The sequence below is a fragment of the Xenopus tropicalis genome, chromosome 2, assembly GCF_000004195.4.
Source record: "Xenopus tropicalis strain Nigerian chromosome 2, UCB_Xtro_10.0, whole genome shotgun sequence".
NCBI lineage: Eukaryota > Metazoa > Chordata > Amphibia > Anura > Pipidae > Xenopus > Xenopus tropicalis.
In genome coordinates, this window is record NC_030678.2 from 32389808 (window position 1) to 32405003 (window position 15196).

At 40.4% G+C, this 15196-nt stretch overlaps 1 protein-coding gene across 1 annotated transcript in view; it reads right to left on the reverse strand.

Annotated features, from left to right (window-relative positions):
• Window positions 1-15196, reverse strand: part of slc6a4 (solute carrier family 6 (neurotransmitter transporter), member 4) — a 61500-nt gene that overhangs the window by 23357 nt on the left and 22947 nt on the right. Inside the window, exons 2-6 of the mRNA XM_018091429.2 lie at window positions 6980-7527; window positions 4043-4177; window positions 3051-3270; window positions 1924-2062; window positions 508-642 (exon numbers count right to left, since the gene is read on the reverse strand). Coding sequence (XP_017946918.1) covers window positions 508-642; window positions 1924-2062; window positions 3051-3270; window positions 4043-4177; window positions 6980-7424 — 1074 coding nt within the window. The 5' untranslated portion in view covers window positions 7425-7527. The remainder of the gene's footprint in view (window positions 1-507; window positions 643-1923; window positions 2063-3050; window positions 3271-4042; window positions 4178-6979; window positions 7528-15196) is intronic.

Here is a 15196-nt window from a genome sequence, read left to right on the forward strand (position 1 = left end):
TTCAAACAGTAGCAGCTATAATCTTAGTTTCAAAACTCAATCTGTTTAGCTCTGTCTGTTATGATATTAGTTACCTACTTCTGCAAAGCATTAAAATAAACTATTATTATAATTCTGTTTCCTACACTGCTAAGCTGGCCATATGCCTACAGGTATTGCCATTTGAGTCAGGGTTTTGTGAAATGTTGACAAAACTACTGGAAACAACACGATCTGTTTATCGAATGGGCAGATTTGAAAATTTTAGTAGTTTTGGGTCAAACCAATAATAATATCTCTTTATGTCCTGAAATATGGAAAGAGCATTATTGGACACTTCTAATGGCGTCTTTACATGCATGTAAATAAAACCAGTCTTTCTTATGAAGCATCTCACCTCCAAGATGTTGCTCTTTATGTAAATACTTTATCTTACTCTATACACAATGATCATTCTTATGGCTCATAATAAAGCATAATATCTCCAGCTTTAGGCATTATCAAACTATCTGTAGGTCTCTTCCTTACCGCAGTAGTTAGAAGCTTCTCCCAGTCAGGCTGCAGGTAGAAAAGAACCCCCCTCCAGGCACCAGGAAGCGTAGCGCCTCGTATTAACAGGAGGGCAAGCACAATGTAAGGAAATGTAGCAGTAACCCATACCACCTGGTAAAAGAAGAGCAGGTAAAGGAGGAAAAAGTATAAGGTCAGTTCTAATAAAGGTTTGTCCTATTTCCTTGACACAGAGTTATATCAAAAGAGTTTTATTAAAATCTGGAGCTCTAGATTTGTGCCCTTGGCACAAGGGCTATACCTGCCATAAGGAAGTGGTTAGTGCCAGGCTTCCTATAATAAGCCAGTGGCGTTCCTAATGACACACAAGCTATGGGAATAGCAGGGCACACCAATGAACAGCCCATCTCACTCCCCTTCTGCTGTTAAACACCAGTGGCACCACAGAGATAGATAGAAGCTCTGGAAGTGGAAAGAGTGGTGCAAGTTGCAATATTTTCTCTTTTATTTTTTTTTATCTTTTATTCCATTATTCTTACTATTTCTCTTTTTTTCATTCTCCATTCTTCAATTCCCCCTTGTCTTCTCTCTAGTTCTTTCTTTTCTCCTCTCCTTTATATGTCAGTTTATTCTTTTGCTCCTTCACTGGCCTCTCTCCCTTTCCCCTCCTGTTTTCACCTTTGCACGTCTTCCCTTCCCTTTTTCCATGATCTCCTTTTACCTTGTGTCTGGCATGTCATTTGCTTCTATTCAACCCCCTCTTATGTCCTAAATTCTTTTAATTTCCTTGTTTATTTTTCTGCTAGTCTTCTTCGTTTATTTTCTCTGCTAATAAATGTTTTTTCGTTTTTTTCCCATCTGCTTCATAAACTCAGCAATGTACTTTTAGTGACATACCCCATTCTTACAAGAATTTAGCAAACATGAAGTGGCTTGGACATTCTCTTGCCCGGCTTAACCCATTGCCATTGTGGTAACAGGAAAAACAGGAAAAGGAGAAAGAAGGACCAATTTGATTTTCCATTTGTGCACTGCAAGCACCATACATATTTATATTAGCTATATCTAAAACAGATTTTGTTGGATTGACGTTTTCCCTGCATGAGAAACATCCCTGGACTCCATTGCCATTCTCTAGTCCAAATGCCATGACTTCTGATGGATCTAATCATTGACCTCCACCACTGATTTTCATTGTTTAACCTGTAGATTACTATTTAGAGCTAATAGCTTATTGGTTGCTGGGGGTTTCAGCATTGGCAACAATAAGCAAAGGAGCCCTACAGTTTCCTTTTAAGATCTTCGCCATGTTATAAATGAATGTCATTTATGTAACTTTTCAGAAAGGATTTAACACATCCATTTATATCTGTGCATTGTCAATCATTGCTTTATTATATACATCCTTTAATATATTTCATTTTACACACTGACCTTGCCAGATGTTTTAACTCCTTTCCATATGCTGAAGTAGACCACAGTAAATATGAGGAGCAGACAGAGAGTGAGCTGCCAGCTTATTCCCCCAAGATCATGCAGACCTTTTGACTTGTGTATCTGAAGCACTAGCCGGCTGAAAGACAGGAGGAAACAAAGGAATTTAAACACATTACTATGAAATTTGCTGTACAACAATCCTCAGTTTACAGACCCAATGCTGCAATGGAGTTTTTTTGTAAATAATGGGAAGTTTTTCAATCAAACCGAACATGAGCCAATATTTCCTACTGATGAAATCTCAATACCTCTAACTGTATTATGTATCTAGAGGAATGTTACCCCAAAATGTTATATGTCCAACAATGGGAACTAGCAGAAGTATTTCATTTCCTTACATTTATATAATTGGCAATACTGACTTATTTCCTGTTGCCATTATTGTCTTCCAAGTCCACCATTAGTTCGACTTTGTAATGAAATCTATTAGTTAATTGTAGGAACTGCTTCCGCTGTAACATAGTTAGAGAATATGTGTGGCTGTTACAGTGCCTATACTGAAGATCTATCATGTTAAACCCCATTACAGGCCAGCTACAAATACATAATTCCATTATCCTTACACACTTTCTAACACCATGTTGGGAGCCCAATATTCAGCACAATCGGTATTACAGTATCTAGTAAATATGTCATACTTACACCCTTATGTATGCTCAGAGTATAAAAAATTTGGCTGGTAAGTTTATGTGTAAGTCAACGGGAGTTGTATTTTTAAAACTCAATTTGGGTTTTGAGACTAATTTGAAATTTGGCAGACTTGTTAAAATTGAAGGGGTACAATGTGATTTTTCTATGTTCTAGTTGTTTTTTCATGTTTTTAAGCAATCACGTTTTCAAGTTTCTTGATTTTCTTTATGAATAACAGCACAAGATTTTTTAAATTTTTCTTGCCTTTACATGGTCATGGAACGGCTCAGTGATATTTACCAACAGGGGGAATATTATCCAATTCCAACACTAACCTCTATGAGACAGGCACTGCCTAATGTTCTTTTTTTCCCCAAAGTGTCATTGATCTTTTTCCCATCTCCCGTTTCCTCACCACACTTACATGCACTTACGTGTAAAATTCCTCTGCTGGGGAGATGGAGCTGTTAGACCAGCCAACACTGCTGTTTTGGAAGTAGTTGGTGCAGTTGCCTGTGTTCCACTCATTGAGGCAGCTGGTCCAGGGCAGCTCAGAGCGGAAGGAGAATATGAGGTAGTAGAGGGCCCAGGCCATAATGGTATTGTAATAAAATGCTACATAAAGAGCTATCATGCAGATAGCATAGCCAATTCCTGGGGAGAGATGAACACGGTGCTCTGAATTAGTTATAGAAACCTTTGGGCTAATGGCAAATAAAAGGTTCATTGCTTCTTTTTTTCCCATTAAGACGAAACAGCAAGAAACACCAACTGCAAACTGCTAATGTCTGAGCTGTTCCTTTGGGAAAACCACAAGAACAAATCACACCATGTGCCAATAGCCTTAGTACCAGGTCATGTGTGCCAGAAAGGGTGAAATATAAACATATATCTCTTATAAAACAGGCAAAAATACACTCCTGTACAAAATATGATTATGGAAGTTGTTTAGTTGTTAACTACTTTATGTATGGATAATACCAATTGCCATAAAGAAATGGGGGAACAAGTCACAACAGAGGCAGAATAACTGCAGATTCTTGCAAACCCAAAACTTATTAAGGCAATAATCTGTTTGTTTGGCAGAACCTCTGCCTCATTGTGGCTCCACAGGGGCCCCGGAATGTATATGCCCTTTAACTTTGCATTACAGTTATATCTCCAAATAACAGATATTTCAGATTTATACATCATTGATCATACATTGCTTCCAGTAATGGCTCTGTAATGTATCCACCTTTTATGAACCGCATCACTCTTAAGCTGGCCATACACGTACCAATAAAATTGTATGAAACCTAGTTTCATAAGATTTTCTAAAGGGCATTATCCTACAATGTTAGTTTTAGGTTGTTACATGACGTTATCTGAACGTTCATCAGAAGAAGACTAAGATCTGAGTGAGTATGGCCACCTTTACTCTTACCTTTAAATAAGGGGCAGATTTTTCTCCATATAGAAATACAACCATTCCTGTGATACTGACCCATGGCCAGCTCCATATAAAACAATGGGATCCCACCAAAAACAGCCATGATCACATATGGGATAAGAAATGCCCCTAAACAGAAAAAAAAGAAATGTTATTAACATAGATACGACTGAATCTCATTCATGGGCGAAATCAGATGGGATGGAAGGAGCTAAAGGAAAGTTCTATGAAGGGATGATCACTGACACTTTAAGGAATGATATACACTGAGAATGAACGATGCATAAAATATGGTTTGGCTGAACCAGGGGCACTGGGAGACAGAACACAGCACTGACAATCATGGAGAAATAAGGGAACAGAAAACATCAAGGAAGACAGTATAACATATGCCGCCAGTCATTACTAAGGGCAAGATGTCACTGTGGCTTTGCTACTACATAGGCTGATATGCAAGTAGTAGTAATTACATTGTATAAATGAGCTATTGCTCTTTGACAACCCACAGTATGAATGCTCTGCTTTCGGCAAGAGTCCCCTGGGCGCGATCACCTTTCATTTTCATTGCACACAGACAATATATAGATATATAGCACCGGCAGATATACATTATCCACTGCTGTATTTCATATCTAATAAGTCAGCATTTCTTTATTTTGTGAATAAAATATACCTTTATTTTTGGTTTCACTGGAAAAATGTATAAAACCAAACAATGACTTTCTAATGTACCAGCAAATGCCACCCATCACTGTAAGGCTGCCCGGTCACACCATTAGGCTTTGATTCACTGAGCCATCACTTTCCCCCTTCGGCTGCTTGTGGCTTGGAGCAAGCTGCTGCACCCATTGTGCTTACTGAACTGGAAGACTTGGCCACTGAGTATGTGGGAGCAACAGAACTTAACCATATGATTTCTGGCTTTCACAATCACATAGTACAAACTATGATTTAATATTAAGCTGAAGCAATCCTACATATTCTTTGATGTCATCTGAAGCTCCAAATTTCAATAAAAAAATGATATCAATGGCAATGGGCACTCCCCTTCCTGACACCGCAGCACTTACCTTTTCTGAGCTCAAGCAAGGTTCAATTTTCATACCTACTGGTCCATTAGAGGCCACTGTTTTATATCAGGCTTTATCGGTGAGGTCAGAAAACCAACATGGATTCTCCCATTTGTATGAATAAAAAATGATTCAGATAAAATTAAACTAATTGGGTAGAAACATGAAGGGAACATACCCACCATTTTATGTACAGGGGAGTAATTATAGGGGAAAATTTTACTGAGGCTGTTGGGGTCCATAATGACTGATAAGAAATTCCAATATATATTCATAAAACAGGTCATCTTCCTGGAATTTTGGGGTCCTAAAATTTTGCCTAGGATTTTGCTGATACAGGTATAGGACCCATTATCCAGAATGCTCGGGACCAAGGGTATTCCGGATAAGGGGTCTTTCCGTAATTTGGATCTCAATACCTTAAGTCTAATAAAAATCAATAAAACATTAATTAAACCCAATAGGATTGTTTTGCATCCAATAAGGATTAATTAGATCTTAGTTGGAATCAATTACAAGGTTCTGTTTTATTTCTACAGGAAATCAGTTTTAAAATTCTGAATTATTTGATTAAAATGGAGTCTATGGGAGACGGGCTTTCCGTAATTCGGAGCTTTCTGGATAATGGGTTTCCGGATAAGGGGTCCGATACCTGTATTCAGTAATTCAAAGCTTTATTAAATAGGAGAAGCAAAGTGGCTACAACTTTACAGTAGGGCTGAAAAGAAAGTAATATGCCAAGCACCATTTAATAAAAGTAAAGAAAGTGAGCAATTAGCAATCCGAATGCTAGTATAAAAGCAGAAATAACTGTATAACTAGTCACTGTATAGAGTACAGGCCTTCCTTGCAGCTCTGCATGTTATGCTCCTTATTCACATTAATAGGAGCTACAAGTACAGTGATCCCAGAGACTAGGCACCTGAGTATTAGTGCTTTATATATGGTATCTGCAAATTGGTTCCTTCACCCTTTGCTGGGACTGTTTTGGCTTTACAGATAAGACGAAATGCATTATGCAGGGCTTTATCTGTGCACTAGCAATCTAATTAGCTACCTCACAAGAACCAGGAAGCTGGTGGCGTCAGGTTCCTTGTTTGTCCTGTTTAGCTTAAGAGATAGCAAACGCCATAGAATTTCCGTTAATAAAAAAATATTTTCTATGGAGTACAATTGCAGACTGTAGCAGTACCCCTATCAACAACAACTAACCTCTGCTGTTATATGTTCTAGCTATTGAATGCAAAGGAGAGCACTGGATATTTTAAGAGTTTTGTCATCTGATCAGTTTGTAGCTCAACAGGAGGGAAAACAAATTGCATGAAATGATTTACTTTGAATGAGAATTACCTTCAACTACCCCATGCTATCAAGTAACAGATGCTTAAGGTGGCCATACACTGAGATATCCACTTGTTTGAGCAGATCTTTCCCGATATGGCCACCTTGGCGGGCGATATTGGATTGATCCGATGCCCGTCTTGGGCTAAAACGATTGGATCACATTGCCGGGATAGAGGACGCTGGGATGAGGAATGCATCAATCAGCCAATGTGTGCTCCACGTCCTGGCAGGATTTTTTAAAAACCCATTTTTGTATGGTAATATCGGTGCGTGTGAGGCCAGTTTAAGTCAAGCCTATTAAAATCTGTGAGATATGTGTTGACCTCTTTGCAGACAATAAGTGAGGCCCTCATGCTTGGGCCATGTGCTGAGTGGGTTAATGTGCAACGTACTGATGTAAGACAACAACTACATGAAACTATGGTAATGCTAGTTCTAAATACCCCCATTGATCTCCATCACTGATCAAAATCTTCCCTTATGCATCTGGATGCAAAAGCACATCTAGGGCACTAACCTCCTCCATTCTGGTAACAGACATAAGGAAATCTCCACACGTTTCCCAGGTCTACAGCATATCCAATAACAGATAGAAGAAAGTCAATTTTTTTACTCCATGTCTCTCTCTCTCCGATCTCCGTTTGCAGATGTTGTATCTCAGCTCTACAAGCTGGAAGGACAGTAAGCGTAGGGGTTGAGCCTTCATCGCCACCATTTCTCATGCCATTGCAAGGTGCCTCGGGACTCTGCACAGCCAAGTATTTGTTGGATATATGTCCTGGTTCTCCTCTTTCTCCTGGACTGGGATGCACCTTGTTGAGTTCTTCAGAGAGACGCAATGAGGGTTTGCAGTTCCTCAGTAGCTGTCCATCCTTTTTACACTCTGACCGAGCCCTGCAGGTCAGAGGCTCCTTTTCAGAACCAAGGGATGGGCTCTCAATGCAGGTCGGTTTTCTGTCCATCCTCTTGATTAGGTAGAGTCTTGGCTGATTCCCATTGGCACTTTGGTGACTAACTATAACCTTTGTTTCTTGGAAGGGGCTCTCAAGTCTTCAGATGCCAGGCCTGTAAGCACATAAGAGTCAACACTTTCAAAATACTTAACTTAGTGTTAAGGGGAAGATAACAACAGGCACGAGGGGCAAAACTGTGCAACAAAAAAGTAGGTGCAATCACAAAGACTGATACAAAATGAAAACATCTTGCTCTTGTCATTCTGTTAATATCTCCGTATGAGTCCACAAAGCATGGCATTGGCATCTTGTCATATACATTATACCAATTATGTCATCTAAACATCAGTGTATATTGCTGATATATGTAACCCCTAGCTAAATGAATCCATCCCCTAGGCACAAGGGTTGCTGCCTCATCAGAATCATGCACAGAAAGTAATGGTTTCTGAGAGTAAGCCCATATCTGGCCTAATTAATGTTTAGAAGTTACTTACAGGAATCTGGTTGGACAAGACAATGTCATAAGAGAATATATCCCAGAAAGTGAGCACTTCTGTTAGAAACCCAAGTGAAACATTATTGAAGATCTCAGGTTTGGAATTCCAGCTGCTATGTGGTTGCTAGAGCATTACCTTATTAGTTACCCAAGCAAACAGGCAGCAGTTTGGAAATCAGATGGACAATGAATTGGAGAGGGTCTAAAGAAAGATATCAAATAACAATGGACCTAAACTCTCATGGTTTGTACTTTTAGTTGCTGGGGGTCAGTGACACTGGCAACCAGAGAGCTTTCAGTTGCAAGCTGCAACTAACACTGTAATAAGAGAGAGCTATCTCCTTTATACGTGAGTTTTACATTCACTTTATATTCTGATTAATGTGCATAAATAGTTATTCTGTTTATTCATGTGGAAGGAGCCATGATTGCTCTGAAGAGGTAACTTGTATCATAAACTCTAATGAAATACTGCCCTCTGTTGGAACATGGCTGAATGATTGCTGTGGTTACAAAGTCTGAAATTTGGGATTATACTGCAGCAGTCAGCAGGAAAACACTGCCCAACATGAATTACCTCCTAAATATGTATTTAGTCACTTTAATATCCTTTTAATGGCCATAAGTCACTAATCATGTAGCCCGTCTTGTACCCTGCTGATGACACATGGGAGACAAAACAGACAGGCAAGTATTCTGGTTTCTGCAGCCTCTCTAAATGGCAACTGGACACAATTTGGGTGACTATTCGCTACAGCAAAGTTGGCCTTCGTGACCCTGTTCCAGAGCTGTTTGCCTGGAGGTGTTGGAAATGAAATTAGAAGCCAGTTGGCAGCAGTAATGTTTTTAAGATCACTGACAATGGCCTTTGTATTTGTATAAACAGAAGATGCTGCAGACAGTTGGCGACACAGCAACCAGACTTAAAGTTATGATTTATGCCTCATGGGTTTATGAGTTTGCAGAGTAAATATTCTGCTCCCTGAAGCGGAATTAAGATATCTAAATTGATAAAGAGCTATAAGAGGGCTAAATGACTGCATGTGGAGATTGATAGCAATTTACACAAAAACCACCACCTACCACATTTTAATATGGAAACACAATTAATATGAAATAGGAGACATGCTTCCTGTTGTTCTGACCCTCAGGCTGTTGGGCCAGATGAAATGGAAAGATAGAAAGGTGACTGTACCGTATATAGCCACTCGTACAAAATCTGTCCTTTCGGCCCACTGGGCCCACAGTCAGGTACTTTGAGTATCGGCAAAAGTAATGCAATCCTGGGGGGGCAAAAGCATTTTCAAACCTGCCAATTGATATCTGATTTTATACCAGATATTTGAAAGGCAGGCCTGAGTGCCCTATGGGCTGTTTAGCTGCTGACTTGGTCTGAAGGGACTGAGTTGGGGGTTATTACTGGCCCATGTGTGGCCAAGTACCAACATGTGGCTCCTGTTAATTCAGTATCTGTCAATGCCCCATACATACTCCAGTGAAAGGCCCTGGCAGATTGAGGATCCCTATAAGTACCAATAGTAATGCAGAAAATGCCAAACATACCACTCGTTGTAGGACCACCTTAAGACTAATGGCAAATGGGGCTCACCTGTGGGCCAAAAATCAGCCCCTATGCTGGCATCAACCTTTGCCTTTCTGGATGCAGGCGAATGAAGCAGATTTTGGCAGCAAAACATGCGAGTATGCCTTCCAGCACTGAAATCCACTCCATGAGCCTGCACCCTGGCGACGCAATGGATTCGGGTGCCTTCATTTATCCACGGGCCAAGAATCAGCCTCATGTGGCATTAGACTTAGTCAGACATCCTAAGAGATGCCTGAAAATAAATGATAAATATATACATAAATAGAATTAAACAGACCCACACTATCTAAACCACAGATGGGAAATGTAGCTCTCAGGGGAGACAGAGAAAGATGCCAATGGGGGACACTGTGCGCAGACAGAGGCACAGGAGAGGGTGTTAATTAGCAGTCATTAATCTTCCTGGGTCTGAATGCAAATTGCTGAGTCGGGGTCTGAACTTTTCACCCACAAAACACTTTAATCTTTTTCTATTTACTGTGTGATGGTAATAGATTTGCTGGCCTTTCCTGCAGGAAACAACAGCCATGATCTGGCTCCTAATGTGCATATGGATCCCTACAGGGAAGATATTTAAGATAAAGTGACATACGTGATCATGGTGATTTAAACTGTGTATCTGGAAGCAAAGTAATGAATATGTTATGTGGTATCTCTGAGGCAGAGACGATCATTTGGCCCTGTGCATTGTAGGGCTGTCAGCGTGGAGCTCCCCACATACACACTTCTGCCCATCGGAACAACTACTTGCAAGTGAAAAGCCTAATTTGACCAAACACAGGAATAGCCAGGCATAATAGGGAGATATGAAGATATACACATACTTGGCATCCCCCAAAAGATACCAACTGCTATTAATTCATGTATAGTTATACAGTAGCCTCTCTTACCAACTGCTATAAATTCATATATAGTTATACAGTAGCCTCTCTAACCAACTGCTATAAATTCATGTATAGTTATACAGTAGCCTCTCTTACCAACTGCTATAAATTCATGTATAGTTATACTGTAGCCTCTCTTACCAACTGCTATAAATTCATATATAGTTATACAGTAGCCTCTCTTACCAACTGCTATAAATTCATGTATAGTTATACAGTAGCCTCTCTTACCAACTGCTATAAATTCATGTATAGTTATACTGTAGCCTCTCTTACCAACTGCTATAAATTCATATATAGTTATACAGTAGCCTCTCTTACCAACTGCTATAAATTCATATATAGTTATACAGTAGCCTCTCTTACCAACTGCTATAAATTCATATATAGTTATACAGTAGCCTCTCTTACCAACTGCTATAAATTCATGTATAGTTATACAGTAGCCTCTCTTACCAACTGCTATAAATTCATATATATAGTTATACAGTAGCCTCTCTTACCAACTGCTATAAATTCATGTATAGTTATACAGTAGCCTCTCTTACCAACTGCTATAAATTCATATAGAGTTATACAGTAGCCTCTCTTACCAACTGCTATAAATTCATATATAGTTATACAGTAGCCTCTCTTACCAACTGCTATAAATTCATGTATAGTTATACAGTAGCCTCTCTTCTCCTATCCAATCATCATTCTTCAGCAGTAAAATTAGATCGCAATCTCTGTGTGGCAGGAACTGACTGTTCGGGATAAAACTAGTAAATAAAGTAAAGGAATACCCCACCTCTAGCCTGGCATATGGCAAGATGTCAATAGTCCTATAGAATAGAATCCCCTGCAGTGAAATTTAGTTGTGCTCTCGCTCCCTGAATGTCCGGCTAGGCATCGTCATTTAGCATTATCACTGGAATGGACCCACATACATTTAAGGTGTTGATGGTGTCACACTTGTCAGGTATGTATTTTCAGGCTCCCATGTACACAGCGAGAGTCATATGCTATTGGTACAACTGGCAACAGGCATGGGTGGTGTTGGGCAGTATTGCTGGTGATGAAATGAGCCTTATACAGTATAGGTATTGGATCTGTTATCCAGAAAGTTCCAAATTACAGAAAGGCCATCTCCCATAGACTCCATTATAAGCAAATAGTTCTAATTTTTGAAAATGATGTTAATTAATGTTTCAATGATTTACTACTACTCGCATAATGAAAATATTTTACACATAGTAATGAATGTTCTGCTAGTGTATTCATTGCACAGTGTAAACTCTGTTTCATTATGTTCTATTTTCCCAAATGTTTTTGTTGGAACAGCAACTGCCTTTACTGATTGGTTAGTAATTGATTAAGGATGTAGTGCTACTGGCACCCTAAAATAACCGAAAATGATTACTGAAGATGTACAAGGAAAAACCCATGGTTTCATAAATAAGACATCTTTAGGCTTGTGATAGGACCAAGGCACAATACAACACAATCACTTCTTATACTTGGTTATTAAAAAATACCTTTCAAATTGGACATAGTGAAGAGCCGTGAGTGCCTATTATTGTGCAATAGTAAGCATGCCAGAAAGGTAATTAAAAACACATGTCACTGGCATCAGATCACTTGGGACCCAGAGGGAATGTTCCATGGAGCTCTCCACCCAACACTGCTTTTCCCATCGCCCAGGGGCCACGGGCGTCTTGGTAATGCGTTTCAGCCAAGAGCGACGGCACAATTCAATTAACTATGTCAAGATGGAAAGCAGAAGTCACATATTAAAGGGCCATGTTTTCAAATATCCTATATATGTCATTTTACATAACTACATGCACAGGGCTGAAAGAGTGTGGCACAGCCATAGTCACAGCTGTGGAAACAAAAGAGAATCATATGCCTCAAAGTAGTAGGAAGAGGCAGAGCGCTGCTAAAATAAATACAGGTATGTTATTGGGCACATCTAATTATGGGATTTTTTGAGTCACCATTCAGCTGGTAACAACATATGTAAAAATATGCAAATGCCCATGTTCCAGTATACACGCACATATCTGGATAAGGCTGGGCCAGATGAACTGGACCCCCCGCATCAGAGACACTGTTGGCAAAACATACAAGCCAATCCTAACCCACCATTTGCAACCAGCACCTGAACCAGTTATGACTCAAGAATGTTCAGAATCCCAGGGCCGGCACATGCACAGCATGTGGGAAAAAGACGACTTTCTTGTTTAAGTTCAACTTACGCTACTGTGTATGCGCAAACGGCACAAAGGGAGGAGAGGGAAGAGGAACAGGTACAGGTTACAGGTACCCGGGATGATTTCTACTAAAAGGAGCACCAGCCCAGGGTATCAGATAAATGATTACAATCAGTAGGGGAGGGCTAACATTTTGTCACCCCCCAGTGATTAGACCTTTCCTTTTCTAAAAGCTGAATTGTCAGATATGGGGGTAAAAACAAAAGAATTCTAAGGGCTCTGGCACACGGGGAGATTAGTCGCCCGCGACAAATCTCCCTGTTCGCGGGCGACTAATCTCCCCGAAATGCCATCCCACCGGCGAAAATGTAAATCGCATTTCAGTAAAATCGCGGAAGTTGCCTTGAGAGGAAACTTCCACAATTTCAATGAAATTAACAATGCAGCTTTGATGTTTTGCTGATGCTCACTCACCCACTCAGAGCCAGCTCGCCCATGTTCTTATTTGACTGGTGCTGGAGCAGAAGCTGAATGGTGTATTAGCGTTCATAGACGGTGAGTCACAGTGACTGCATCTACCTTACGTGCTTGCGCAAGGAAAGATAGTTGGCTAGTGAACCTTTTGGGACCTTTGGGTCAACTCAAATGGAAAGCATCCAAGTACAATACTATAGGCTAAAGTTGGCCATATACACACTGATAATATCATACGAAACGATATTCGGTGCGTGTATGGCAACTCGGCAAGGCGACTGATATCGCAGAAGGCTGCGGATATCAGACGACTCACTGATCGGGCAGGTTAATTGGGCAGGTTGATTGGGCGCCATTGAAGGTGCCCAAGCAAAATTTATGTTCAGGGCTGAAACAGCAGAAGGAGGTAGAAATCCTATTGTTTCTACCTCCATATCTGATGATTCAGCCCTGAACGTCAGTGGAGGGTGGGAACAATCTTTAGTGCGACCAATGGTCGCACAAAAGATGGAGAATCGCCACGAGTGTGGCCAGCTTAAAGGAGAAGGAAAGGCTAAGTCACTTGGGGGTGCCAAAATGTTAGGCACCCCCAAGTGACTTAGATCGCTTACCTTTTACCCCGGGCTGGTGCCCCTGTACGGAGAGAACAGCACCAGCCCGGGGTAGCAGCGAGCGCTTCCTCCTTCCTATTCGCATGCGCCGGCCGACGGATTTCGCCGGCAGAAGAGAAAGGAAGGAGGAAGCGCTTCCTACAGGTACCCCGGGCTGGTGCTTTTTTCTCCTAACAGGGGCACCAACCCAGGGTACAAGGTAGCGTTCTAAGTCACTTGGGGGTGCCTAACATTTTGGCACCCCCAAGTGACTTAGCCTTTCCTTCCCCTTTAAGGCAGATTCCATGCTGGAATAAAAACCCCATTAGTGCACCTCACAATCCCTGCTTCACTAGTCTAGTCAGTGAAATCCCAAAACCAGCAACCAAAATAAACTGCAGTCACCATTACACTGCATTTTACACAATATATTTCATATTTAATAGGGTACATATAACAAAGATTGAATACAAGGGCTGATTTAGCGGAATTGCTGTTGCCCAAAGAAACCAATAAGTAATTATGGTTTTGATCAGTCTATTAACAGTTAGTAAATTAAATCTATGACCTTACTGGTTGCTACAGGAAACAGAATTGGTGTAACTGAGCACTTTAGCACCATAAAGCAAGCTCTGTTTGCATCCTTGGATAGATATGCCACTAAAAGTCCTATACAAGAGTACAGAGAGGTTACCTGGTATAAACATTAACATATATGTTTTTACTTTAATGAAGATACCCTGTATGCTAATACTTACATATATACCATTACCAACTGACCAATTCTCTTATTTCAAAGTGATGAATATTGTTTTTGCCACGGATTCACCTTCTTGTTCTCAATCCACTCCATAGTCATGGATGAAAAGATGAACCTTCCCCAAGCTTCAATTATTCAGCTGCCTGAAACTGGTTCTTTGGAAGGAGTTCCATGTATTTGGCTCCATCCATAATATTATAAAAAGATGTCCCACATCACGATGCAACCCCACCCTACTGTTGGAAGCTATAGCGCAACATCATCTATAACAGGGGTGCCAACCTCGAGTTGTTGCAGAATCTCTCTCCCTGGCCTAGAGGGCCAAATATTGCCCGTGCCTGAGAAAAGTGAAGATTTAATTATGAAATTGTTGCATTATTATATATTGTAAACTGTTTTAACTTGAAAGAACTTGCTGGGGTGAGTCGAAAAGAAAACATTTCTGCCTTCATAAGATTCATTTGTCTTTACAAGGATACGCTCTCTAGGTAGAATAAAACAGCAGCTACGTCAGCAAACACGATGTTTGTAGCTACTGGGAAAGTCTTGGAAATTACATGAACTACTGATATAAGCTGAGGTGGTTCCAAAAGCTTTTTATTCCTTTAGTTGAGTTACAAACAACTCAGAGAATGCAGCACAGCCATATCATTTGTATTACTCTAACTTCTTACTTATGTTACAGAAGGTGCCCCCATGGTGACAACCGGCAGAGCTGTGATGTCCAGATAATTTAGAGGGTTAACAGGAACAGAAGTGAGTCAAAAGAAAGG